The sequence below is a fragment of the Xiphophorus maculatus genome, chromosome 10 (genome assembly GCF_002775205.1).
Source record: "Xiphophorus maculatus strain JP 163 A chromosome 10, X_maculatus-5.0-male, whole genome shotgun sequence".
Classification (NCBI taxonomy): domain Eukaryota; kingdom Metazoa; phylum Chordata; class Actinopteri; order Cyprinodontiformes; family Poeciliidae; genus Xiphophorus; species Xiphophorus maculatus.
In genome coordinates, this window is record NC_036452.1 from 23,763,047 (window position 1) to 23,790,221 (window position 27,175).

The 27,175-nt window shown below is 39.7% G+C and overlaps 3 protein-coding genes across 7 annotated transcripts; 2 read left to right on the top strand and 1 right to left on the bottom strand.

The window, feature by feature from the left end:
- Positions 1-311: 311 nt before the first annotated feature.
- Positions 312-10,608, top strand: pms2 (PMS1 homolog 2, mismatch repair system component). Of its 3 annotated transcripts, XM_023340359.1 has the most exons (15): positions 312-466; positions 1,438-1,580; positions 1,826-1,912; positions 2,352-2,454; positions 2,537-2,720; positions 3,779-3,946; positions 4,042-4,139; positions 4,211-4,310; positions 4,387-4,471; positions 5,487-5,627; positions 5,719-6,493; positions 7,233-7,400; positions 7,478-7,578; positions 7,650-7,819; positions 9,747-10,608. In XM_023340359.1, exons 1-15 carry the CDS (start codon positions 453-455, stop codon positions 9,888-9,890), a joined length of 2,481 nt encoding a protein of 826 aa, XP_023196127.1. In that variant the 5' UTR covers positions 312-452; the 3' UTR covers positions 9,891-10,608. The 3 variants fall into 3 exon arrangements, with proteins under 3 accessions (XP_023196127.1, XP_023196128.1, XP_023196129.1); XM_023340360.1 differs by lacking the exon at positions 9,747-10,608 and having other exon boundaries at positions 7,655-7,781; XM_023340361.1 differs by lacking the exons at positions 312-466; positions 2,352-2,454; positions 2,537-2,720.
- A 67-nt stretch (positions 10,609-10,675) lies between these two features.
- Positions 10,676-18,092, bottom strand: LOC111609857. Of its 2 annotated transcripts, XM_023340655.1 has the most exons (3): positions 18,046-18,092; positions 17,250-17,454; positions 10,676-13,504 (listed from the first exon to the last, which is right to left on the bottom strand). In XM_023340655.1, exon 3 carries the CDS (start codon positions 12,536-12,538, stop codon positions 11,288-11,290), a length of 1,251 nt encoding a protein of 416 aa, XP_023196423.1. In that variant the 5' UTR covers positions 12,539-13,504; positions 17,250-17,454; positions 18,046-18,092; the 3' UTR covers positions 10,676-11,287. The 2 variants fall into 2 exon arrangements, with proteins under 2 accessions (XP_023196423.1, XP_023196424.1); XM_023340656.1 differs by lacking the exon at positions 18,046-18,092 and having other exon boundaries at positions 10,676-13,507; positions 17,250-17,634.
- Positions 18,093-18,153: 61 nt separating this feature from the next.
- Positions 18,154-27,153, top strand: rsph10b (radial spoke head 10 homolog B). 2 transcript variants are annotated; one of them, XM_014473569.2, is made up of 18 exons: positions 18,154-18,433; positions 18,983-19,058; positions 19,167-19,235; positions 19,344-19,517; positions 20,031-20,116; positions 20,189-20,309; positions 20,501-20,677; positions 21,118-21,217; positions 21,282-21,409; positions 21,482-21,680; positions 21,778-21,886; positions 22,382-22,461; positions 23,351-23,499; positions 24,797-24,901; positions 24,989-25,165; positions 26,349-26,424; positions 26,636-26,808; positions 27,034-27,153. In XM_014473569.2, exons 1-18 carry the CDS (start codon positions 18,222-18,224, stop codon positions 27,091-27,093), a joined length of 2,271 nt encoding a protein of 756 aa, XP_014329055.2. In that variant the 5' UTR covers positions 18,154-18,221; the 3' UTR covers positions 27,094-27,153. The 2 variants fall into 2 exon arrangements, with proteins under 2 accessions (XP_014329055.2, XP_023196062.1); XM_023340294.1 differs by having other exon boundaries at positions 21,294-21,409.
- Positions 27,154-27,175: the final 22 nt, after the last annotated feature.

The following is a 27,175-nucleotide window of genomic DNA, read 5'->3' on the forward strand; positions in this document are numbered from 1 at the left end:
AATACTTAAAAAATAATTTGCATATTTGGTACAATTATTTACTAAACATAATAGTATTCGTTTTTTAGGATGTACGACAATTATCCATGAGCCCTAACACCCGATGATGAAATTCAACAGAGGTTTGGGAAATAGTTTTAATAAAAGTACCACAAGGTGCATTCTTTGTTTTATATTTGGGTTCTAATTACACGTTTTGTGTATTCTTTATAGAGCTTAACCTTTACATACTTTTCCTTCTTGTGATAATAAGCTGCGCAGTGTTGCGCGGTAGTAATGCTCACGAACATTGTGCGTAAACGGCGCGGGAGAGCTTCATTTTTGTGTTTCTGTTTCACAGGGAATCGAGAATCAGTGAACACAAACTATATGGTACATAACCAGCTGATGTAGCGGTCCGTTTGAGTTCAGGCTGTGGGGATAGGAGGGATCCAGTGGAAATCCGGGGAAAGATGTCCGATGTTTGGTAAGTTAACCGTATCATTTTAGTTTTTCCCCTCCAGAATTATTGGTCTTTTATGACTTGAAGCTGTAGTCATTTTAGTGCTTCAAGTTAAAAATGAAGGGCTCTAAAGTCCAGGGGACTTAACTCTGTGAAACTGCCTTTGCTGTCTAAATCTTGCACTGGCAGTATACCCTCTCGTTGACCACTTTAATATTTGGTGGTTCGTAACTGAAAAGTAGCAGGGAAATAATGAGTTGTTTTAATTTTATTTGTCTTGTTGTGAAACCCCTGAAAAATGTGAAATTGTGTTCAGCCTCCAAATCACAAACTAGAACCTGTTTTCATTGTAATTAGGGCTGCAAGTGTCTTTAATTATTTGACTACTTGCTGAAATTTCTGCCCTCTCTTCAAGCCCAGTTTGATGAAATGGAGAGCATCTCCAGGCATTTCCAAGACTTGGAAATTGGTGCAGTCTTTCAATTGGATTTAGGTTTTGACTGGGCCATTCTTTATGTGTTTATGCTTTGATCACCTTTCCATTACAGTGGGCGGGCTCTTGGTTTTGTTAGGTGAATGTCCTCTCTGCTCCCTTGGAGCATCTAACAGGTTTCCTTTCATCAGTGCTCTGTATCTCTGTATCTAGCTCCATTCTTCATCTCATCAGCTTCACACCTGCTTCCCAGTCCCACCACATGTAACCGTAGGTTGTGTCTGTTCAGGCTAATGTGTACTGCTAGTTTTCCTTCACACACATTTTTTTACATGTAGTTGAATTTTGGTCTCATCAGACCAATGCAGGAGAACTCTGTATGTATTAGGTGACATTTTGAAGTAAAAGGAATTATTCTTAATGTTATTACTGTTTAAAACTTCATTTATTTTTGTCTATGGCAACATGTAAAAGTCCATGGTGTCTATTATGGTGTCTATTGTCTATTTTTAGCATGAAAGGTTTTCCATCTGCAGCTCTCACTGCTCTTGTTTCTTCTCAGCACTTCTGAGCCTGCTGGAGCCATAAGGGCCATCGACAAGCACTCAGTGCATCGGATCTGCTCTGGACAAGTAGTTCTGAGTCTGGCCACGGCCGTCAAAGAGCTGGTGGAGAACAGCATTGATGCAGGAGCAACCAACGTTGGTGAGCAGGGCACAAAGTGTACTTCTGAAACACAAAACAGATGCTTTATCTCATAATCTAAACTCTAGAATGTATCTCTTTGTGTATTTAACAGAAAGCTTTGCACATTTACCTTTTAGTTTGTTTATCTGATTCTCAACATTTCTACCAAACCATTAGATGCTTGTGTTATTAATATGCTTCTAGAAAACTAAGGCTGTACATGTCTGCTTGTCTTATTAACATACCACCGCTTATTACTCCAGAGGTCAAGCTGAAGGAGTGTGGTGCTGAACAAATAGAAGTGTCCGACAATGGCAGAGGTGTCGAAGAGGCGAACTTTGAAGGACTCGGTATGTGGGATCTTTGTAATTCCAAATAATTTAGAAAAATCTGGAAAAGTATGGGATTTGCTTTTTGGATAAGTATAGACAAATATTTCCAAGTATTTCCAGGCTTTGCTCCCTTACGCATTGTCTAAATGTTTGTTTCAGGTCCCCCTTGAAAATGAGATCTAGATCTCAACGGGGTTTACCTGATTAAATAAAGAAAAAAAAAAAAAACATGTTATATCCGTCCGTCCGTCCATGCATCCATCATTTTGTTTTTAAAACCAAACCGCTCCAGAATCACCTGCAGTAAATTCAAAGTCCATTTGATCTGCAACTGTACTTGAACTGAAGTTTGAATTCTGGAAATCTGGATTAGAAAAAGTAAGACATTGTGAGATGAAAAACCTCTATGAACCGTGTGCACATGATGCTGTGCCTTCCTCTCCTGGCCGCTCCACAGCACTAAAGCATCACACGTCAAAGCTGAGGGATTTCTCTGACCTGATCCACGTGGAAACATTCGGCTTTCGAGGTGAAGCCTTGAGCTCTTTGTGTGCTCTCAGGTAAAGTCACATTTATTCTGTTCACAAAGCCCACAGCAAAAGTCAGATTATAATCACTCCTTGTCCCAACTTGTGGTTGCAGTGACCTGAGTGTGATTACATGCCATGAGTCCAGCCAAGTAGGCACCAAGTTGGTGTTTGACCACAAAGGTCACCTTGTGCAGCAGTGCCCCTGTCCCAGGCAGCAGGGCACCACGGTAACGCTGCAGCAGCTCTTCTACACGCTGCCCGTCAGACACAAGGAGTTCCAGCGGAATATCAAGAAGGTCAGCAATTAAACAGTTTATACTGGTGATGTCCATGGTGGAATGTAGTATATAACAAGTCATATTTACACTAATTCTTTTTAAATTGTTTTTGCAAATGTGTACTTCTAGTTGTAGAGTTTGTTTGTTAGCTTGATGATCAACAATATGGAAAGATCTTAGAATACCCAGTATGTTGCTTCCCTTCTTAAAGGATTTTATGTTGTAATCTGGTGATCAGCGATTGCAGCTGAGAAAAAAAAAACAATCAATCAATTACAAAACCAATTGCTGATTTATATTACACAATGTGAACTAAGAACAACATGTGATGTATAACAGAAGGTCTCTTTGACAAAAATATTGTTAGCTTCATATAAATCTTCAAAAGGTTCCAGGAAACTTACAAGTGAAAACACAAATGAAAAAAGAATAAAATGATGAGGCTCATTCAGTCTGACTCTGTTCTGGAGCATCTGAAGATGACATCGCTCAAGGGATTCTTCATAAAACACAGAACATTTTGGACACAACACTGATCAGACTGTCATCCAACAACAAGGTGTCTTCAGTCAGAGGCTTCTTCAGGTCCTCTAATATTGACTGCTATAGGAGATCCTTCCCACCCTCAACCAACAGCATCTACAAAAACCCTTTGATACAAATTCTGCAATACAACCCACAAAATGTAATTTTCTTTTGGGATTAATAAAGTATATTTGAACTCGATAGAATGAAATTGTACAGATGGATGGATAGATGGACGGATGGTACACAGCTGGATGTTTTCCAATTTTCTTTCCTGCTGCCTCATTCCTTATTCCCAAAATGTATAAATAGATTAAAAACTTATCACCAGATGCTCATAGTACTTTAATCACCCACTAATTAAAGATTGTTGTTGTCATCATGTTAAATAATCAAATAACTTTTTTAAAATAATCTGGTTAGAAGTCAGACATGTTCTCAGCTTTGTCTCAATTTTTACCTTAACTGTGTTACGTTTCCTTTTATTTGAATGTAGTAAATACATACCCAGTTGTTTTCATCCTTAATCTGAAACGTTGCTGTGTTTTCAGGAGTTTTCCAAAATGATCCACGTCCTGCAGGCCTACTGCATCATCTCTACAGGAGTCCGTATCACCTGCTCCAATCAAACGGGCCAGGGAAAGCGTAGCACCGTCCTCAGCACCGGCGGCAGCCAGAGTATGAGAGACAACATTGGAGCCATATTTGGACCAAAACAGGTTCTGGCTTCTTTTACCCTAATTTAAGGCAGCAGCACCAAGATATTCCCGAAGCCAGTTTTCCTCATCACTGGTTTTCCTTCCATGCCCTGCAGCTGCAGAGTCTTCTCCCGTTCCGGCAAGTTTCTCCGCTAGAGAATATTATGGAGGAATATGGACTTAAAGACGGAGACTTACCCAAACAGCTTTTTACGTGAGTGCTCTGTTTTTAATAAATGACACCGTTCCTATTGTTGTTGCTTTAAATCCAAATGCTTTGTGCAGGATTTCAGGCTTTGTGTCCACCGGAGACCACGGCGTGGGGCGGAGCGCCTCAGACCGGCAGTTCTTCTTCATCAACAGCCGCCCATGTGACCCAGTGAAGGTCATTATTGTTGAGAGCTTTTAACTGAGTTAGTATTTTCCACCTGACTACTTTTTTTTTTTTTTTTACCTTGTAGGTCAGCAAACTTGTGAATGAAGTGTACCACATGTACAACAGACATCAGTATCCATTTGTTGCCCTGAACATAACTGTTGCCTCAGGTGAGAAAATTAACAAAATAAAACATTATTCCTGAAATGAACTGTCGAATTATAGGTTCATTTGCCTCCTACAACACCATGAAATTTTATTGAAGCGTTTTCCAGCTCAGTTGAATTCAGTTTCAATTAAACGTTGTCTCCAGACACTTAACAAAGACAATGAATGAAGCAGCCGGGACACACAGAGAGCTGAGCTAACGTGGCCATGGTGCAAACTGTCCACTAATTAAATATAGTCACATTGGGATTTACAAGGAAAGAGAGAGAGAGAGACTTGTCTAGTTGTCTAGATTAGGATAAGGTCAATAATTAAATGTGTTAGTTAAGTAAACAAAATATTGAATATAAAGGTAAAAGTGTTCTTTACATTAACAGCAGTTAATTAGATACAGTGCATTTCTGAATAAAATATTTCCTAATTAGAATCAAGTTATTTATAAGTTACACATTTGCTTATTAAATACACCCTGTACATAATAGGTTAAGCTAGAAATATTATTATTTGTTTAATGAAAACCTTCTAACAACCTCACATGAAAAAAATGTAGTTAAATAGAAGAATCAGAGTTTGGAAACATGTTAGTATTAGTAGGGCTATTGTCGGTAGAAAGAAAACAAAATTCTCCCAAAAATGTCAGAAACTTTGCAGTTATTCTCAGAAATTAGAAAAAAAAACCTTTGAGCTTCAGTGACCAAAAGTTCTTGACTTTTGGAAATGTTTAGAATTTCAACCCTTTGGAACTCAGAAATGTTCTTGTTTTTTCTACAAAATTTCTGTGATTATTCTGAAAATGTCTGAGTTTTTTTATGGAAATTTACTCTTTTTTTTTTAAATGTTTCTATCTATACTGGCTCTAATACGTCGTTGTAGTGATCTCTAAAAGTTAGAGCCATCCATTGTCTTTACGTTCTCCTTTTTTTCAGGGTAAAAATCGAGTGTGAAAATAGAGTCTTCACAAGAAATGTGGTAACTGCAGGGTGTTTTCTGTGATTTTTGGTTGGTTGTTGTTCCCAGACTGCGTGGATGTGAACGTAACGCCTGACAAACGACAGATTTTCCTTCATGAGGAGAAGCTCTTACTCGCCATCCTAAAGTCTTCTCTCATCAACATGTATGAAGCTGGAGTAAATAAGCTCAGCCTGAACTATACACCGAGTGAGAACTTGTCTTTGCACACTTCTATAGTGTTCTTATTGTTATTTTACGTCTTTTATTTTGAAAGTCTCTGTTTTCTGTCTCTCTCTAGCTGTATCGTCTGCATCTAAAGAAGTTCACCTTCCTGTCGAAGACAAAGCAGAACCTGCGGAGAACAACCAACCCGGGACCCTGAGCCCAACGTCAACCTTGAACCTCGCTGCCCTCAAAGGTGCTTTCTCAAACCAGAACAGCGCCCTCTCTGGGAGTAAGTCAAGCTCGGAAAAAGCTTCCAAAAGCGGGCCGAGCCAGAAAACGCTGCAGTGTTTCTTTAAGGGCTCAGTTAAATCACCAGTACGACCCAGAACAGAGGCAACTAAAGGCAGCCTGGGAGCGCGGGCGGAACTCCATGGGTTCAGGAATGAAGGGGTGTCAGTCAGGGAGAAGGACTCTGAACGATTCTTGGCAGTGGAATCACCAGATCCACAGCACCCAGACTCCTCTGAACCAGTTGTTGAAAATGTAACGCACGACTCATCGGTGAGCCAGAACCTCCCTGAGGACCCGGGGTTCCAGACCGAAGCACGTTCACCTGTCGAGGACTCCGTCATTATCCCCGATGCTAAAAGAGCCAGACGAGACGATCCACGTTTCACCGCAGAGCAAACGTCCGACACGGCTTCCTCCACGGCCGACGTCCCCGTCTGTCTGCGGAGGAAGACCGTGCCGCTGCATTTCTGTCTGCAGGCCCTGGCAGCCGGCATCAAGAGGCTGCAGCAGCAGCAGAGACAGCGAGCTGCAGACAGGCAGCGCTACAGGCGCTTCAGGGCCAACATCAGCCCTGGAGAAAACCAGAGAGCAGAGGACGAGCTCCGCAGAGAGATCAGGTGGGACTGTACTCGGTCAGGGCTGGACGATATGGACTTACAATTTTATTATGATGTTTTCTGTTGCTATAGTGATGAGGATTAAAAATGATTTTCTTTTCCTACGTTTTGAGGTAACTGTATGGTCATGACTGCATATAGCCCCACAAATCCTTTTTTTGGAAAATCATTTCCATGATTTGCTTGAAAACCAGTTATTTAAAAAAACAAAAAACTGTGATTTTTATCACTAATCCGCACACAGTAACTGCATTTATTAATATTTTCTCCCTTTACTGATATTTATTGTTGCTGTTGTGGAATAAAGAATGAAGAAAACAGTAAAATTAACATCTCCAATAATACTTTTTTTTTTACATCTTTAATTCAATGCTATCAAGACGCTGCTCACTTTGAAAAGCCCTGGTTTAGATCAGAGACTACTCACATGTCAGAACAACTCAGTCAAAGCCCAAATAAATCATAATCTAACCTCACTGAACTAGAGAACCACTAAGCATCTTTTTATTCCCAAAATCCAATAGAAAACCATGTATTGTTCTACTACTGCTTCACAAATATTAGTACTTTGTGTTGATCTATCCCATAAAATTCTACTAAGCAATAAAAGATTTGTGGTCAGAACCTGACAAATGTGGAAACGTTGAGCTGTAATCAACATATCTGGCTTTTCTTAGCAGGGTTTGTGTGCAATTTGTGTTAGAGTACAAATAGTTATGTTTTTTCTACTTTTTTGTAGTAAGGACATGTTTAAGGAAATGGAGATCATCGGTCAGTTTAACCTGGGCTTCATCATTACCAAGCTGAACTCCGACATCTTTATGATTGACCAACACGCCACCGATGAGAAATATAATTTTGAGATGCTGCAGCAGCACACTGTGCTCCACGGACAGAGGCTCATTGTGTAAGCTGCTAGCATACTGCAGTCTACTTGGTATTGTGTCCAGACTCTCTAATCTGTTTTGTGTCTTATGGCTCCAGCCCACAGAAACTCCACCTGACTGCAGTCAGTGAGAACGTGCTCTTGGAGAACGTCGAGATCTTCCAGAAGAACGGCTTTGAGTTCCTGATCGATGAAGACGGTAGGACTGTCATCAGAGGTCTTCTTCAAGAAATGTTCCTGCATATTCTCACTGTGAAGTGATTCCCTCAGCCCAGGTGATGGAGCGAGTGAAGCTGGTCTCCTTGCCCACCAGTAGGAACTGGACCTTTGGGCCGGCCGACATCGAAGAGCTGATCTTCATGCTGAGTGACAGTCCGGGCGTCATGTGCCGCCCGTCCAGAGTCAGGCAGATGTTTGCTTCTAGAGCGTGTCGCAAATCAGTTGAGCTCACTTTTAACGCACACACACACACGCACACACAGAGAACTTACAATTTATTATAACAGTTCCCTGTTTGATGAAAGCCAATAGATTCCTTACACAGTTACGTTTTATATGCAATACTAATAGAGATAAATAATGAAAGTAAAAGTGTGAATGTTTTTCTGTGACAAACTTTCAAGGGCTATTATTACTAGTAAGGCTGTGACTAATGATTATTTTAGTAATTTATTATTAATGTGCTAACTGATTGTTAGCACATTCGGTTTTCATTTGACCACTTAAGTCTTTTTTTATACAATATTAAAAATACATAATAAGATGCAAATACACTAATAATTCAGTTACTTTTTATTATAACAACATAAACATCTTATTGACTAAAATTCAATAACAGCATTTCTTTAGTGAACTCTTGATCATGTGCAGCAAAAGAGCTGCAGCTAAATAAATCCTTCTAACATCGACATGTGAAAAGCTCCGTCTTTCTGCTGGACTGAACATTAATGCAGTTCTGGGCTGATCTGTTTTTTTGTCTTTTTTCAATTAACTGATTTATAGTTGGATCACAAAAGGTGATAAATTTTTTTTTACAGAATTTGAACCATGTGAAGCTGAAACTAGAGCATATTTATATACAAAATATATACTTTTATTTTATATGGAAAATGTTTGTATATTTTGTACAGTTTTGGATTAATTCTGCTCTGACTGTTGTTCTGTAAGTAAATGGCCTTTTTTGAGTCTTTATCCTCTAATTATCAATTAATTGATTACGAAATTAGTTGATGATTATTTGAATAATCGTTCATCAGCTAATTGTTGATCAACTAATAAATTCAACTAATTGTTTCAGTCCTAATTATTAGACTGAAACTGATGAAAAATTCCGGACTGGGCTAAAATTATTTGCTCACCCATCAAAATCAATGAGTTCATTTGTTCAGTCGTCACTTCCATGGCAACACGTCTATAACATCAACCACCAAACTTTAAATGAGCTTTAGACTGGCTGAAGAACATTGTGCAGAGAGCTTCATGGGATGAGTTTCTATGGGTTACTGGATCCAAACCTTCCATCACTAGTTAGAATGCAGAGTTCTGGATACAGTGATGTGAAGCAGACTGCTGCTGGGCTCTAGAGTAGTGCTGATGTGTTCCCTAGAGTGATGAACCATCATTCTACTCTGTCTGGTCCATCATATCCCAGGAGAGCAGCCTCCGCCTGGCTGCAGTTGGTCAAAGTTTACGGTTCAGTTTGGGTCTGCTTGACAGAATTTGGGTCCCTTTGGTCCAGGCACAGGAATTCTCAAAGACTCAGCATGCAGAGACATTTAGGACTTTTTCATGCTGTGGAAATGGCCCTCCGGCATGACAAAGTATTGCAGAAGGTACTGCAACAGACATGGATTAATAATAAAAATAATAATAATCAATTTTATTTATTTTTTATCAGAGAGTTTGATGCGTAAGCACTTGACCAGCCAGAGTTCAGAGTCCTGACCTCAACCCGACTTGAACACCTGTGGAAGGAATAATATCTGAGATTGTAAGACAGGGCAGCTTGTCCAACATCAGTGTCTGACCTCACAAATGTGCATCTGGAAGAACGACATAGGACCAGCAGAATGTTCAATCCTATAGGCTAAGAATGGGGAGTTACTCAAGTCAGTGTGTGTGTTAAAGCAGACAGGCAAATAATTCATAAATCTAGTGTAGATGTAACTGTGTTAGGCAGTAGATAGAAATATAGATTGATAATAAGTTAGAAGTAATCTGAACTGTAAAATCCTTTTGTCAGAACATCATTTTGTTGAGTTGTCTAACAACATGTAGACGGTTGAAAGAGTTTTTATAGTTGTTGTTTTATGTCACAGTATTTTCTCAAAAACCTGATTGTTTGTTTCTGCTGGTATCTGCCTAAAGGTGATGATCGGAACAGCTCTGAGTGTCGGTGAGATGAAGAAGCTGGTGATTCACATGGGAGAGATCGAGCATCCATGGAACTGTCCTCATGGCAGGCCCACCATGAGACACCTCGCCAACCTGGAAATCATCTCACAGGACTGAGTCCAGAAATAGACGAAACACAAACTTTGTACAGACCAGACTGTGTGTAAATGTTCTGACACTTCTGTCATAGATTTATCTTGTAATTTTTACCTTCTTTTTTGAATGCTAGTTTTCATTTAGTTTGATTTTTTTATATTAAATAGATTATATAATTTTTTTATTGTTTATATCCAATAAACAATGCACAAACACATGCTTCTTACGCTTGTTGAACTGAGATAACAGATCATTTATTATTACAATGTAAAGAGGTAATTCTGAATAAACAGTGGATTCAACTGGGATATTGATTGATAATGTGTCAATTAAAGATTCCTGAATTGTGTTCAGAGCTAAGTCAAGCATTTTTTCTCTTGCCAATTAAAAGGTTATAGATTGATTTCCAATTAGAGAGGCTGTGGTGAAATTTAGATTAATTGGAAGTTAATTAATGTAAAGATAAACATAAACGTTTACTTATAGAAGTTATGTTCTTTTTAATGTACTTGTTTTTGTCACAGCAAACGTGAACAAGTAGTATTTTTTCTTAAAATGTCTTTCAAGTTAAAGGGCAAAAACTAACCTGGTATGCTGTTTATATTGATGTAACTGTGGACGTGAAGGGAAGTGAAATGTAAAATGTTTTCTTTTTTATGTAAAAAGTTTCTGTTTATGCTTGATTATGTGTACGATTTAAAATGAACAGCTGTCAGGTTTGACACCTGTTAAAGACAAATTAAACAGACACAGAAAAGACAAGAGAATTAGATTCTTTTGATCTCGCGAGGAGAACGGACAGAGATGTGTTTCCAGTCACAAATCTCCAACCGCTCTGAAAACACATTTGTCCGCTCCTCTCTTTTTATTACTTTCGGAGTCCCCATCACAGAGAACACTGCAACTCTAAGGTGTGGGGGCAAAACACTTCATCACTTAGTTGCAGTGCTAATGACAATTACTAAATAAACACATGTTATCTTGCACTAGATTATTCGGTTCCAGACACAGAGTAAAACAGCAAGTTGTACATCTTCACGGCGACGGTTTTATAGCTATCTAACAGGTCAAAAGAAGAAGAAGAAGTTCCTGCTGAGTAATAAACCCTGTGAGCATAGTTGTCACTGCTTTTCTTCAGGGAGGCCCTCTTGTAAAAAGGAAACAAAGTAATTCAACAACACAGAAACATTCTTTATGCTGAAAGAAAAGAAAACAATAAAGGCATATAAGACAGATTATTATATAAGCAACACTGTTAGGATACATGAAACAACAAATATTTGATAATATATACATTTCACCTAACATTCCTCCCTGTTTATCACATATCTGTTCCAATTCTCATATCCCTCCAAAGACAGCCACTTCAAACGATTTTCAGCTGGGAGTTCATTTTTGGAACGCAAATATGCTTACACTCAGGGATCGTATTCAGTCCACAGGTTAGGATCGGGATACAGGTCAGGAGAATCCTCATCAGAGTATTCTTTGTCAGACTCAGGATTTTTTGCTAACAGGGGATACATCTGTGCCATCCGGTCCTCCATGGGAGAGACTGCTGTGGTAATGAGACGGTTAAACAAGGAATGCAGGCAAGGAATACAACAACATCCACACAAAGTTAAAATTGCAGCAAAGACTGCAATTGATACTAAGACAGGGGACACAAGGGTTCGGTACTTTCCAAAAACATCCATCCATGCATCCCACATGGAAGTATTCACTCCAGAGAGTTCTTTCATTTTGCCATTAAGGGTACGGAGACCTGAAATGGCCTTCGTCAGGCTCCCATCAGCTGCTGCGTTGTTTGACAGAAATGTGCAGCACCTTTCTCCAAAGATGGCACACACACCCCCTTTTTCAGCTAGCAGCATGTCAAGAGCTATGCGGTTTTGAAAAGCCATTACTGAGGTAGTGGCCAGCTGCTCATGAACCGCCTTGAAACCAGCCTGTGTCCAGTTGCCCAGTTTTTGTACGTTGTAATGGATGTAATTAATTCTGTCTGCGTTTTTGTTTACCATACACCACCAATAAATTGAAGATTCAAAACCAACTGCAATTTGGTCAACTAGTTTATATTCATCAGGTACACCGCGAGGGACGCCGATGGCGTCGATGTACGTGGGATCATCATCATTTTTCCATGTTAGTTCGCGTTTCTGTAAATGATGCCACTGCTGTGGCAAAATGCTAGATAAAGTGTGTATTAGATCTTTTGCGGACATAGGATAGACAGTCACAGGTAACAATAAGGAAACTAATGCACAAACCCCTGTTACCTTTCGAGGTAATCTATCAAAAAGTCTGTCGTCACCGCACCACCACCAAACATCTGCACGAGAAACAGGGTTAAAGTCATTGTTTACAGTGATTACAGTAGTACACATGGTGTCTGAAAAATGTCCCAATCTTTTCCCAGACCCTGTTATATTTACACATGAGAAGTTACCTGGAGCTATCTTTTTAGAAAAAAAAGGTTTCCTTTCATCTGCTGCAGTAAGGGGAAATATTGAATCATAAATCACACAGGTGCTATTAGGATTAGTTTTAGTCATTACCTCTAATAAGCATTGTTTTGTGATGGTTGCTGGAGTCACACGAAGGAGAGGCCTTGGTTCCATACAGACTACACAATCATTTTTTGCCATTTTTGCAGCTTGTTCTACCATTAACAACCAGTTATTATTATGCCCTGATACACCTGTGGCAACTTTGAACCAGTCGTCAACAGTTTTTACCTCTTTCACCGTCACCCCTACTGTCCATGGAGAAATAGCGTTCTCCACACCTGTCTTAGGTTCTTCACAAAGAATTGTCAAAAATTTTGGATCAGCCCCTGATATATAAGCCCACAAATAGAATCCCCAGCATGTTGAGCCAGTTTTTTTCCTTAAAACTAGGAGGAATCAAAGGATACTCGGTCGTGTTTATGACTATCTGTACTCCTTCATCTGTACGTGAAATACTAAGTATCCGTTTCTGATGTTGTGCGTATGTGGTGGTACCCCAGTTTTTTGTCCATTTATTACCTTCGTCAGCCACTAAAGTCTCCCAGCCGGTATTAGAAAGATCATTTGTCATATACCAAGTATTATCTCTGTAGTTTAGCCCCTTATTCTTTTTTGTTGATGTCATACTTGCCCAGGAGACTAAAACAATGGTAGTAGAACTAGGTGGAAAACACACTTGAATACCTGCCTTTACTCTGTGAGTGGTGCTACAAGAGTTATTTCTGGCATGAATCATTCCCAAATGAAAACATAAAATAAAAACAAAAACAACATATTTATTCGCCATTTCACTAAGTGTGCAAGCTTGTTCAGCTCCTAAAGACACTACAGGGTTGTGGACAATCTTCGCCAGTTTTGAGACGACTAAACTATTTGGTTTAGCCCCCTGTGTACGCTGGACTTTGCCCTGTAGGTCGGTGAGCGTCCCAAACTGCTTTTTCTACTTTTGAAATGAAATGACCTTTTTAAAGTGTGTCAAATGCACCCAAGTTGACCTTTCTGCTATCTTTAAAGCGGTGGGGGTTGTCAGCAACACCTGGTACGGTCCTTCCCACCTGGGTACCAGTGTTTCTTCTTTATGCTCCTTACTCGCACCCAATCTCCAGGCTCCACTAATATGGTTTCCTGCTGGGACACAGAAGGGTGATCTTCAGTTTGTTTTTGTTTTTCTAACATGACTCTCATATAATCAGCTAAATTAGCTTCATCATCTGTTTCCCATTGATTTTTAAATTGTGGCAATCTACTGTATATGGCCTTCTGAATAGAGTTTCAAAGGGTGTAAGCCCTGATGTACTTGTAATGTTAATGTATAGTTTTACCAAGTCTAAACACTGTGTCCAGGGCCTGCCGGTTTCTTCAATGCACTTTTTTAGTCTATTTTTAATAAATCCATTGTGTCTTTCGATTAACCCAGCACTTTGTGGGCGATAAGCACAGTGGTTCTTTAAATCTATGTGAAGCATGGTCCCTATTTTATTTATAATTTGGTTTACAAAATGAGTTCCATTGTCACTATATATTTTTTCAGAAATTCCGTATCTAGGAATGATATCTTTACAGAGTGCTTTTGCCACCGTCAAAGCATCTGGGTTTTTTTGTGTGAAAAGTTCAATCCATTTGGAGAAAGCATCTATTATCACTAAACAGTACTTTTTTCCTTCACTTTTGTTCAATTCTATGAAGTCCATGTGTATTACTTGAAAAGGATATTGCGGTTTAGGAAATTTTTCTCTACGCGGCCTTAAATTGCCCTGAGGGTTGTGTTTAGCGCATGTTAAACAGGCCCTACAAACATTATGGATATAAATCCATAAGTGGTATAATGTTCATGTATCTGTCCTACCATCCCCCCTGTTCAGACATGCGAAACACCGTGGCTCAATATTGCCGCCCATTTATACAGATTTTTTGGTAGGATAGGTTTATTTGCGGGTCATTTATAGATATCATCTTCTATTTTAGCTCCATTTTTTATCCAAACATTTTTTTCATTTTGTGGACTTAATTGTTGCATGTCTCTTAGGGTCTCTTTTCATAAGTTTGATTCCTCCTCCACATGTAACACGTTTATTTGTCCCTCAGCCACTTTCTTTCCCATCTTGTCAGCGAAGGCATTCCCTAGGGACACGTTATCTGTTCCTGCAGCACATTTACAGATAGCTAGCTGTTTTGGTAGTTGCACAGCTTGTAGTAAATCTTTTAGCAAGTCTGCATGTGTTACTGGTTTTCCTGTTGATGTTATCATACCCCTATTTTTCCAGTACTGTGCAAAGGTGTGAACTGTTGCAAACGCATATTGACTGTCGCTGTAAATCGTCACTTCTTTATCTTTCATTAGTTTACATGCAGTTGTCAGTGCTATCAATTCTGCAGCCTGTGCTGAGTAATGTGAAGGGAGTGTTTCAGCTTTGAACACTATTTTGTTGGTTACCACTGCATATCCGGTTTGAGTTTTCCCTTGTTCATTTTTTCTCGAGGAGCCATCCACAAAAAGTAATTCACCTTTATCTAATGGCAGGTCTTTTAAATCATTCCTGCTCTTTGCCATTTGTTCTGCTAATTCCTGACAATCATGCTTTGTACCATCATCTGGGAGAGGTAACAATGTTGCAGGATTTAAAACAGTGCATCTTTCAATAGTTAGATGGGGTTGAGATAAGAGAGTGGACATACATGAGAGATGCCTGGCAGGTGATAAGAATGTCATATTTTTCTGCAATAGTAGTGCTGAGACCACATGTGGTACTTTTAATGTTAATGGATGGAACAGAACTATAGGAGCACTAACTTCTACTGCCATAGAATGACAGCTCTCACACAGCGAGGCAAGGCGTACGCCACACTATCTAGTTTAGAAGATAAATATGCTATTGGTCTCATTTTACCATAGTTTTGCGTCAGTGTACAGATAGGTCACCGTTATCTTAGCTGGGGTGACCTTGTTGAGTCTGGCTTCATAGTTCTTATCAGGCCCCGGAGTCGTTTTAAACCAAAGGGTAATGTGAAGATTTTCAGGAGATCTTTGATCCTGCGGGGCAGAGATGGTTTACGCCCCTCAGCCAGAAGTGTCTGTGCAATGTTATGTGGGGGTCTGTTAGGCACATCCAATGAATAGTAATAATATGGTTCCCTATATCCCTGGACGACAAAGAAATCTTCCTCTTTTACTTCTGACCGCCTTTTTACTGCTATGTGCCCATCAGTGGTTGCTAAAGCTAATCCTAGCTGCCAAAGGCCATCTGGCCCACTGTGTATCTTAAATGCAGTTATCATTCTTGCTCTATAATCATCAAAAGTTTCTTCCTCCTTCTGTTTGATTCTGCTTATCTCAGTGTAGTTTGCTCTGCATTGATATCTTTGAATTGTCCTTGCTGCTAAAGCATTAACTCTGTTTTTTAGTTCCCCATCATTGTGTGCAAGAACTACAGGAGGAGACCCACTTAATGGGTTCCACCCTCCTCGAACATGATGCCAGTCACTACCTAGGGCAGTCATCCATGCTTGTTGGACTTGGTGTCTGTTCAGATGGTAGGACTGGCGCAGGCTATTCATCTCCTCAACAAAACGGTTTACATCCTCTTTATAAGATGTAATCCCTGCTAAAGCCTTTTTATGTCCTCCAGGGTCCATGTTCTGTAGACCAGAATCGTGTCCGCTGGCCCCTCTGCCCCTGCATTAGGATTTGCCACTTGTATCATTGGATACAGTTCAGATGTATTTGGCTGATCTTTCCCTACTGAAGGACAAAACGGGGGAGGGAGAGAAGGCACAATGGAAGCTGTGGCTCCCTGCACCAAGCTCTCTCCTAAAGTTTTAGACCACTCATACTTTTCTCCTTTTGATCTAGTGATAGGTCGGTCACTATCTCTCTCCTCATATTCCGGGGGCGATGGCAAATCTGGGTATATTCTTCTACTCTGTCCTCCCTGTTTTGCCCCTTCTGTGTTTTTTCTAGAATCACTATCTACTGTATTTCTCCACCCCCTCCCGCTGCCTGTTGCTGCGTTATCTGCCTCCTTGACCCAGTCTCATTATCCTCGTTGCTGTAATACATTACTTTTTTTTCTTTGCTCTATTCTACACTCCTTTTTTTAAGATTTATTTTGCCCATTTTCCCTTTCTAGTGCTAATTCTAACCAGAAATCTACATCGTCATACCCTTGTTTGCGCATTTTCTTTGGATTTGACTTTGTTTTTTGTTTGATATTATCCTGCAGTAAAGTTAGTTTTTGTGAGTTTAGACGGCCGTCAAAGTTATAGTTTGTTATCCATTTATCTAAATGTTTTATTTTACCCGGATCCTGTTTTTCGACATATTTCCAGTCATTTGATCTTAAACTGTCGGCTTATTTTTTACTTATCCCTTTCCCCATTTTTTATGAAATTTGGCCCAGTTTGTCGACGCCTAGGGAGTCCTAAAAACTGGGGTTCTATTCTGTAGGCCAGCAATTGAAACAACCTGTTGAGGTAACCCACGCTTCAACTCTTTCGAGTGGGGGTTCTTACCTCTGCATCCTCAAGAGGTTTGCTGGTTACAGTCCTACTGTTTTATATGAGGTAAAATACCAAATGGTATTTCTACCTCCAATCACTCGCACAATCACACACTTTTTTTTTTTGTCGCGGAATTTAAGCGCCTGTTCTCGCAGGCCGCCTTCCTTTTTGCAACGGGTTCGTCGGGCCCCGTCTCCCAGAGCAGGAAGGCTCCAGGCTCCGTCCACCTAACCACGGGATTTTGCGCGAGGACTCCGCCGTCCTCCACGGATTTCGTGCAATATTTTTACCTGTTAGAGTCTAGAATTGACAGGGTTTTCTGTGCGCGCAATGACCCTCAGTCACTCGCCACTTTTAAACAAGAATCACTCACCCCCGGTGTCTTTCCCTGGAGCACCGTCAACAGTCAGATCCCAGCAGGCAGGTCGAGCTCCAGCCCTTGAACAGGATCTGATAAGTTTCCACTAGGAAACTTGCCGGGCGCACAGTCTGCACTGGGGTCCACCAGACATGCAGGAATCCTTCCGGTGTATTGGCATCCGGCTCTCGAAGGACCAAGTAAATGTCAGGTTTGACACCTATTAAAGACAAATTAAACAGACACAGAAAATATAAGAGAATTAGATTCTTTTGATCTCGCGAGGAGAACGGACAGAGATGTGTTTCCAGTCACAAATCTCCAACTGCTCTGAAAACACATTTGTCCGCTCCTCTCTTTTTATTACTTTCGGAGTCCCTATCACAGAGAACACTGCAACTCTAAGGTGTGGGGGCAAAACACTTCATCACTTAGTTGCAGTGCTAATGACAATTACTAAATAAACACATGTTATCTTGCACTAGATTATTCGGTTCCAGACACAGAGTAAAACAGCAAGTTGTACATCTTCACGGCGACGGTTTTATAGCTATCTAACAGGTCAAAAGAAGAAGAAGAAGTTCCTGCTGAGTAATAAACCCTGTGAGCATAGTTGTCACTGCTTTTCTTCAGGGAGGCCCTCTTGTAAAAAGGAAACAAAGTAATTCAACAACACAGAAACATTCTTTATGCTGAAAGAAAAGAAAACAATAAAGGCATATAAGACAGATTATTATATAAGCAACACTGTTAGGATACATGAAACAACAAATATTTGATAATATATACATTTCACCTAACAACAGCTTACAAAGGTTAAAAAAGGAAGAACTTAGCGTTCGTTAGTTTTGCGCTTTTCGTTAGTTTTGCGCTTTTTGACTGACTTAGGCTGCCGTAGTTAGAAGCTTTCTCGAACGTTACCATAGAGACGTTTCAAGTCGCTTGAGAAACATAAAACGAAGGACGTTTGAGGGAGTAAACGTGGCCATGGAGGTTTTAAATGAACTGTGCGACGAAGAAATATGTATGGAAGCAGAAATTGAAAACAACGAGAGTGGCGGTGAAAACTTAGATGAAAGCTTGTTAAGTTTATCAGAAAGAGTAGCTAATATTCTGCTGAGGGGCTCGGAGAGTAATGACCGAACCCAAACCGAAGACATTTATGATCTCCCTGATATAATTTGCCTGAAAATACAAAGGTATCTTAAATAGTTATTAACCTAACATTTAATAAAATGTTTTAAAATGTTCTCAAATTGTAATTGCTGATAAATCACCAAATGTAGCAAGGTTCATTTTTTCAATCGGATTTGACAAAATGGCAGTGCAGGCCTCAGGTTATATCTGGCCCTAAGCAGGTTTACATTAGGGGCCCCTCTTTCTGGTGGAACCTGGGAGGGAGAAGGTGTGGGGAAGGCAAGTTGAACTAATTGATCTTAAAAGCAATTAAGAGATGATTTGATATCACTTGCTTAGATGTATTTGTGAATAAACCGAACTCAAAACACAAAGAGAACAGATTGTAACTACACCTACAAAACAATGGAAAGTTATTCTTTATAGTAAACTTGCCAATCCCTTAACATCTTAAATAAAAATTCTAAGCAGTTCAAAAACTTATTGATCTGTGCTGAAAATATACTTTTGCAAATTTGACAAGCCCTAAGTGTCATCATCATAGTTGGCTTGTGCGTTGGACTAGCTCTGCTTAAATCCAGTAGAGTGTATAATTTTGTCAACGTCGACAGGTACAAAGGAGAAACCAGTGATGGACAGATCAATGGAGAAGGTGTTGCTTCTTTTCACGGAGGACATGAGTACAAGGTGCATTGACTGACACACAAAAAGTTGGATATTTAGATTTGCCTCCACGTTACACAAAGTCATTTTCATTTAAATTGATTAATCAGTTATGTAAATTGTTTTGTGAAGGGAATTTTCTCCAAAGGACTCATGGAGGGATTTGGTACCTTCACACAGGCAGATGGTGTGAAATATGAGGTATGTTCCCTAAGTGATGCATATAATCACTGCCTAAACATGTGGATTTAATCATTGTATCTGCTCAACAAAAATGTCAAAGTGAGTTAAAATTTTCAATGTTGGCAGGGAGACTTTGTGTGCAACTTGCCAATGGGCCAGGGAACTTTCACATGGCTTGATGGTAGCACCTATACAGGGGACATCAGCAGAGGTATAAGACATGGAAGGGGAACCTACAAGTGTCCCAGAACCGGTATGTCTTACAGTGGGCAGTGGGACCACAGCAAGAGGCATGGAAAGGTAGGATTTACTCTTGCTCTTTCTTCTCTTTTTAAATGTTTTTTTTCTCCACACAGAATGGCAAAATTAATGAATATGCATAGCATATACATACACCCCACTGATGTTTGAATAAATGTTCCTTAGCAGTTCCCAGAGATATGACAGACTTTTGTAGCCACCAACAACCTACTGACATGGCCGTGGTTGAACAGTCGGGTCCTCTTCTTCACAGATTTTGTAAAGCTCATTTAAATTAGTTACCTAGACCAGACTTTTTAAATGTAGACCTCAAATTTACAGCTTAATATTAACTCGCTTCATCCAATCCGAAAAACGTTTTGGGGATAATTTTACTGCTGGACCGCTTGACCATGTGATCATAGAACATCCTCGGTAAATTTAAACTTGTGCATCCGGTCCTTCTATAATTCATACTTTGTACGATAAATAAAAGATCAATTTAACGTTAATGTGACACTTATCCCCATGATGGGTGGATGTCAGCTTTTAACCTGAACTCTGTTTATTTAGGGTAAAGTGTATTATGATGAGGACCAGACCTCCTGGTATGATGGGGACTGGGTGGTGAACAAGAGAGATGGATGGGGAGAGAGGGGGTAAGTGTGTCCTTGATCAGTTCCTACCTTGTAGTTAATATTAGTGAGATAATATTAAGTGGGTTTTAACAGTTACCCGTCTGGAAACACATACACTGGTGAATGGAGGAACAATCTGAGGCATGGAGAGGGAACTATGAACTGGACCAAACTGAGACAGCAGTATGTTGGGAGCTGGAAAGATGGAGTGCAGGTATGAAAGAACTGAACTGAACTGTGAACTGAACACATATGTAGATGCAGTAATTAATTATTTAGTTTTAATTAACCCTCTAACCGCTGACCTGGAAAGAAACTGCCGGGACACTTTAGTCATTTTGCAACAATGCCATATTTTAATGTTTATTACGAACTGGATTGGAGTCTTGGTTCTTCATCTTCCAGCATGGTTTGGGCACACACACCTGGTTTTTGAAGCGCATTGATGGATCCCAGTATGCCCAGAGCAACCAGTACAGTGGGGAGTTCTTTGAAGGTCAGCGTCATGGAAAAGGAATCTTTTACTACGCTGGTGGTGCGATCTACACAGGAGAATGGAGGAACAATAAAAAACACGGGCAGGTTAGTGTTCATCTGAGAAATATAGAGGCTTTAAAAATGATCTGAAATCTGGATTATAAATCAGATGCAGACTCTGATAAATGTGTTAGTACCCCTGGTAAACTTGTTTATAGATTTTACTGGAGTAATATAATCTCACACTTCCATATTTTGTATTTAGTTTTTATTATCAGTGGCACCAACAATATCTTTAAAATGAAAGCTTTACTTTTAGGTTATGTTGTTTAGTAGCTATGTGTATAAAAATATCATTTTGAGGAGGATGCACTGCTGACTTTACTAACCCATCTTTACCAGTGCTGTCTATAGGGTATACTAGAAGAAGTTATCTTGTTGGCAGCTACAGATGAAGCTACTCAAATCTCCCAGGAAGAGTTTTGATCATTTTGCTTCTGTAATATTTGAAGCGTTCTAAGATGTGTGTGTCCCTCGGATTTCAGGGCAAGCTCACTGCGAGGAGTGGCCGTGTATTTGAATGCGACTTTGATGACGATCTGATCTTAGCCAGCCTGAATGAAGACAGAGCTTCACTGCCCCTCGGTAAAGAAATGCCCCATTTGAGTGAACATTCAAAATACATTTCCCAATTTTCACGGTTTTACAGTCGCCATCGCAGGCATCCTTCCGCTGTCAGACAACGACTCCAAGATACTAGGATCTGACATGGCTTTCAACATCCAAGTTCTCCTGAATAAGATCCCACAGAGAGACCGTGAGACTGAGCGCATGAAGGTCAGCTCCTCCGCCTTTATGACGCCGTTCCGCTGCTGTTCCCCGCCTCACGCTGTGTCTGTGCTGTCTCAGGTGGAGTCTGTGGTGATGAGCCAACACGTGGAGCTGAGGCTCATCTTTGGTTTCTACAGCAAACTAGGCCTCTCCAGTCGCTCCAGTCCTCCTGACAACATCTTCCTGCTGTCCCACCTGCAGTTCTGGCGCCTGCTCAAGGACTGCAACATCCACCGTCACAGCGTGACGCTGACACAGATAGAACGTTTGATCAGAGGTGAAGGAGTCTGGTTTGTAACGATCGCTATCCAGGACGGGTTAGCTGCTGCAGATGTTTAGGAAGCTTGTTCTGTTGTCTTCCTTCTGTGTTTCAGAAGATAGAGGTGTAGCAAAGACCTGCTCGCCTTTCACGTTCATGCCGCTTCATGAGTTTCTCATGGGTCTAGTGACGGTGGCCTACTACATCTACAGGGAAGATCTGGTGTAAGGAAAACATCTCCTCCAGTAGATATTGTGTAAAAACATTCAGCTTCAACCAAAAGTGTCACATATTGTGAAGAAAAAAAGAAAATAATTTTTTCAAGAAACCTTCTCAAAAATAGCGTCCTCACAGCATGATGCTGCCACCGCCATGTGTTACAGTGGGAATCTGCAGTTTTAATATTCCACCATATGAATTTTGCGTTCATCTGAATGAAGTGTCTTCTTCCACATTGTTACTGCGATCAAAAGTTCAAGCAGTGTAAATACTTCAGCACAGCCCTGTTGAATAATAAAATAACTTAGATTTAGTTATGATCCATCTAGGTTTAGAAAGAGAATCGAAAGCAGATGATCTGAAAGAAATGTATAAAACCTCACCAGGAAACATTTTTCTCCTGCTTTTTAGTTGTGCAGAAACAAAGAAGACATGATGAAATATTAGTCACCGTGAGAACTTTAGAAAAAATAAAAACATAACGTCTTCTCTGTTTGCAGGTCCGAGAAGCACCTGTTGGCCGCCTGCTTTTCCAAACTGATGACGAACGACGTCCTTCCAAACGCCAGGAATGTAAAAGGTGCTGATCTATTTTACTGGTTCCCAAAATAAAACAGAACAGAAATATCCATCGCAGTGGAGAAATTCAGGTGTAAGAGCTGCATCAAGGCATGTAGGCTCATACAAAAGATCAAAACGTACATTAAAACAAGATTAACAATAATAATAGTAATATACTATACAAGATTAAGACATAAAAAAATACTACAATTATCAGAAATAGAAGTTTCAAACTCTGAGCGACCTGCAAATCAGTCGGATGAGCTTTCTTTTTATGTACATAATTTATAAGTGTATGGAACATTAAAGACAACTGACTACTTACAATACAGCATATCAGTGCAGTGCAGAAAAAAAACAGAAGTGCAATAACAGCAGAAATGTTATTTAAGATTGAGTAAATGACTGTAAATGATGATGGACTGGTAGATTCTGTTGGGAGCAGTGATGGTTGTAGAGTCAAACTTCTGCTGGGAGGAAGGCTCTGTGAAACGCTCCTGGTTGTTTAGTTTAAGGTTTCCAGGGAAACCCAGCAGAGTATTCATGCAGACATGAATATTTGGTAACACTTTATTTGACGGAGTGTGCATAAGACTGGCATGACGCTGTCATAAACGTGACATAGCTCGTGTCATGAAGGTGAAGGAGTCTTCATGAATGTTTACGACTGTAGTCATGAAGTGTCATTCGGGAAATAATGACACCCCGCAAATAAAATATTACCGAATATTGTTTTTTTATATAGTTGTGCATATAAAATGTCTAAATAATACAATGATAAACACATTTACTGAATACACATAAGTAAAGTATTGAATGGTCGGGCTCATACTAATAAAAAGTCATTCCCATGTTGCCTTACATGTTGTCTTTGAGCTGATTTAATAACTGCAGCCTTTTTAACGCAGGCCTCCTGTTCAGCCAGCCAGACGTCACACAGGAAGCTCTGAAGTACCTGAGCAAGTGCTGGGAAATCTTTCAGTATTTCTGCAGGATCTACTCAGCCCACAGCGACGAGACATCCATGACCTGCAGACACCTGCTGAGGATGTTCAAGGTGCCACAAGCTGCACGCATATCAATCAATCAATCAATCAATCAATCAATCAATCAATCAATCAATCAATCAATCAAGTTTATTTGTATAGCACATTTCAGCTACAAGGCAGTTCACAGTGCTTTACATCAGAAAAAGCACACACACACAAATGCAAAGCTGTAGAACACACATCAGTGTGTTGCACTGATTCATTCTTTTACTTCTGTTTCTTCATTTGATAACCAGAGCCGTAAACCTACAGAGTGATTATTTTTTTCTTGCCAGTTCTCTCAGAACAGCTTATGCTCTGTCAAAGTGGATGGAGAGGCTCTCATTTTAGGCCTTGTCACAGCTTTATAATTAGATTTAGTGCTTTGACTGGACCATTCTTACAAATGAATATGTTGTGATACAAACCACTACTGCTCTAGCTACTTCTAGCTAGCTTCCCACCACCTCTAAGTATGTGGCTGTTTTTTGGGAAGAGAAGCCCATCCAGTTTTTTCAGAGGTGTGTGATGTGAGTTTTCCGCCACACAGGGTGTTATTTTAGGATTTGACTATTCTGATGATTAATCAGATATAATTTCTGCAGATTTTTCATGTACTATTTGGGATTGTTTTAGAATACAAATATTTTAATTCCTATTAATAAAAGAAAATGTCATTGCCTAAAAAGCAGTAGCAGCATTCCTTTAGTGAACACTTGATCATTTGTGGCAAAGGACGCATCTGCAGCTAAAAAGTCATTCTGACATCAACATGTGAAAAGCTCGGCCCTTTCTGCTCGCTGATCTGGTGATTCAATTTTTGGATTAATTGGAAAGCAAAATGTGCTCAATATTAGATTTTTTATGCAAAATTTGAACCAGGTGAAGATAAAACTGTCACTTGATGAGTTCTGTGTAGAACAGGTTACAAATAAATGTGACTTTTTAAAATCTGTACAGCTCAATTAATAATTAATGAATTTCTAAATTAGTTGGTGATTATTTCAATAATCAATTCAACACCATGTGTGGGGTTAATGGTTCCAGCCCTGGTTGCTGGTTTTCCTACATGGCTTGTAACAAACTGCTAATGGAACTACTTAAAGCCCGTGGCAGTGAAGCATCGATTGTCTCTGCAGCTCCTCCAGTCATTTTCAGGTGATAGACTGATAGAATGTAGATGGTTTTTATAATCAAACCCTTTAAGAACCTCTCTACCGCCTTCTATAGGCTTCAGATTTAGTCTTCAGTTACTGTCTCCTACCCTGCAATATCTCTAATACATGGTTAAGGCATTAGATTAATAATGTTCTGTTACCTTCCCAGGACCTCGGACTGTTCGATCAGCGGCTCACCACAACAACATTACTGGAGTTCCTCATTGCAGAGCACTGTCTAAGCGACAACTGGCCTTCTCGTGTGGACCTGGAGGTTCGCCTCTCCGTTTCCAGTCAGTTATCATAATGTGCTTCATTTAGCGTTTCTTCACTAATGCTTTCGTGCTGATCTCATCTGTAGATTGTGTTCCTGGAGTTTTTTGAGGTGCTTTTGGGCTGTGCAGAGTTAAAGTTCCAGCAGGTTTTTGATGAGCCAGAGGAGAGCACGGTCCAGATTGTGACCGACAGCCAGACTACAGAGGCGGAAGAAGCCTCAGGGGAGGAGGAAGCAGAGGCTACAGCCGAACATGTCCAGGAAGTGAGAATCTTTCTGTTTACTGTCCTACATAAATAAAAATTGTATGAGTGATAAAAAATTCCTGCGGAGACGAGTGTTTCACATCAGACAGTCTAATATGCAAAATTCACTTTTGAAAAGTGTTGAAGTGGGAAACCAAATAATGTTGATATGATCAGCACCTATTCAATATTTTTCAAACCTGGCCTCTAATAACTGATTTTCTTTTACGTGGAAAAAGCAAAGCTTCTTGCTAGAACTTACTGTAGAATTGATCGAACTGATTTATATATTATATATATATACTATATATATATTTATATATAAAAAGTTCCATGTTTGTTTTGTATTTTGTTGAAAATCACAATAAAGCAAAGTTGCTTCACATTCCCTCTGGTGACATCATACAGGGATAATGTGAGCAGTGGACTTCTGCGTTGTGTGTGTGTCATGGTGATCGGACAGACCACAACACACCAAGTCTGGGTTTGGAGGCGGTCTCCGTTTATTTAATCTGTCAATCGGGAGATATTAGCATTAGCATGTGCTCCAGTTCTCCAACCCGATCTCGCCCCAGTGGAACGAATAAGAAAAGGGCCAAGCTAACATACCTGTCATTAATACAGAAGGAAAAATATAAATGAAAGGATTCCAATGGATTATAAAACTTGCCTCTCCCCAGTGGAACGAGTAACAAAAGGGAAGAGGAAATTAATAACTTAATATTTGTAATAGTCCTGGAGGACCCTGAACAAAAGAAGAAAGTAAGGCGGAGCTGGAGGACCAAACCCCTTATAGTAGACACAGAAGAACACAAGGACAGTCAAGTATAAGCGGACAGATACATTAAAGAACACATTTTGCGTACATATACAACTATTAATATAGACCCAGTTACACTAACGCAAATAATTCAGAAACTACCACCTGTCTGGCGTCACTTTTATACTTGTGCTTCTTGTGATGTCATCAACCCAAATAAACAGGACAGAATTAGCACCTTTATTTTCCTTCTGGATGCTTTTTTAAAAACAGATTTGGTGAACTGTGTAGTGGAAGTCCAGACTTCATTACACAGCTCTGTTTTTTTTTTTTTTTTAACATTTTTGTATAAAGAATAAACTCTACTGGATGCCATCTTTAATACTTCTGATTAATATCCACACAAATAGTCACCTTAAACTAACTAATCATGTTGTTGTAGGAAGAAAATGACCCTGTTCCAAAAATGGAGAGTGAGGAAGACGAACCTGAAGAGCCAGAGGAACCACAGCCTGCAGGTTCAGCCTGGTTTAGTTGTGTTGCCTCCATCTGCAGTTTATTTTAGAAATCCTTTTTTTTACACAGATTGTATTCAGAATAGAAAGGACATTTGACATTTAGTTCATAGTTTTAAAAAGAGCTAAATCTTATGATTGCCTTAGAAATCATCTGCAGGAATGTTTCATTCAGCAAAAATTTGGTCTGACTACTTCTATTTCTTTGCCCTAGACTTCTTAGAGGATCATAGCAAGGAGAAAATGAGCGAACATGAATCCAGAGACCATCAAGAACCAAGCACCATCCAACAGTTTTTTACCCACTGCTTCTTCCCTGCAGTTGAACATCATGTTTTGGTTACCAGGAAGATGGAGAAGCTTGCTGAGGCAGTCCAAAACACCAAAGTATTTCACTTTATAGAAAACTAAAACTAAGAGGTTTTAATTCCTAAAATAACACCATCATGAGCGGGTAAAGCTAACAATTGTTAGCTTTGTACTTACTGTAATTTCCACTTTTTTTTTAATACTGGCTTAAACAATAATGCATAAGTATTTTCATTCTTTTAAATGTCCTAAACTTTTGTTCCATTAACAAAATGATACTTATCCTCAATCATTGCGTTGCAGGAACCAGAGGCAATAATAAGCTTATATGAAGATGAGGAACCAGAATCAGAGGACACTTGACATCTTCAATAAAAGAAAAGCTTCTGTTCAATGTCTATTCTCTCCATTGCATATATATATATATATATATATATACATATAT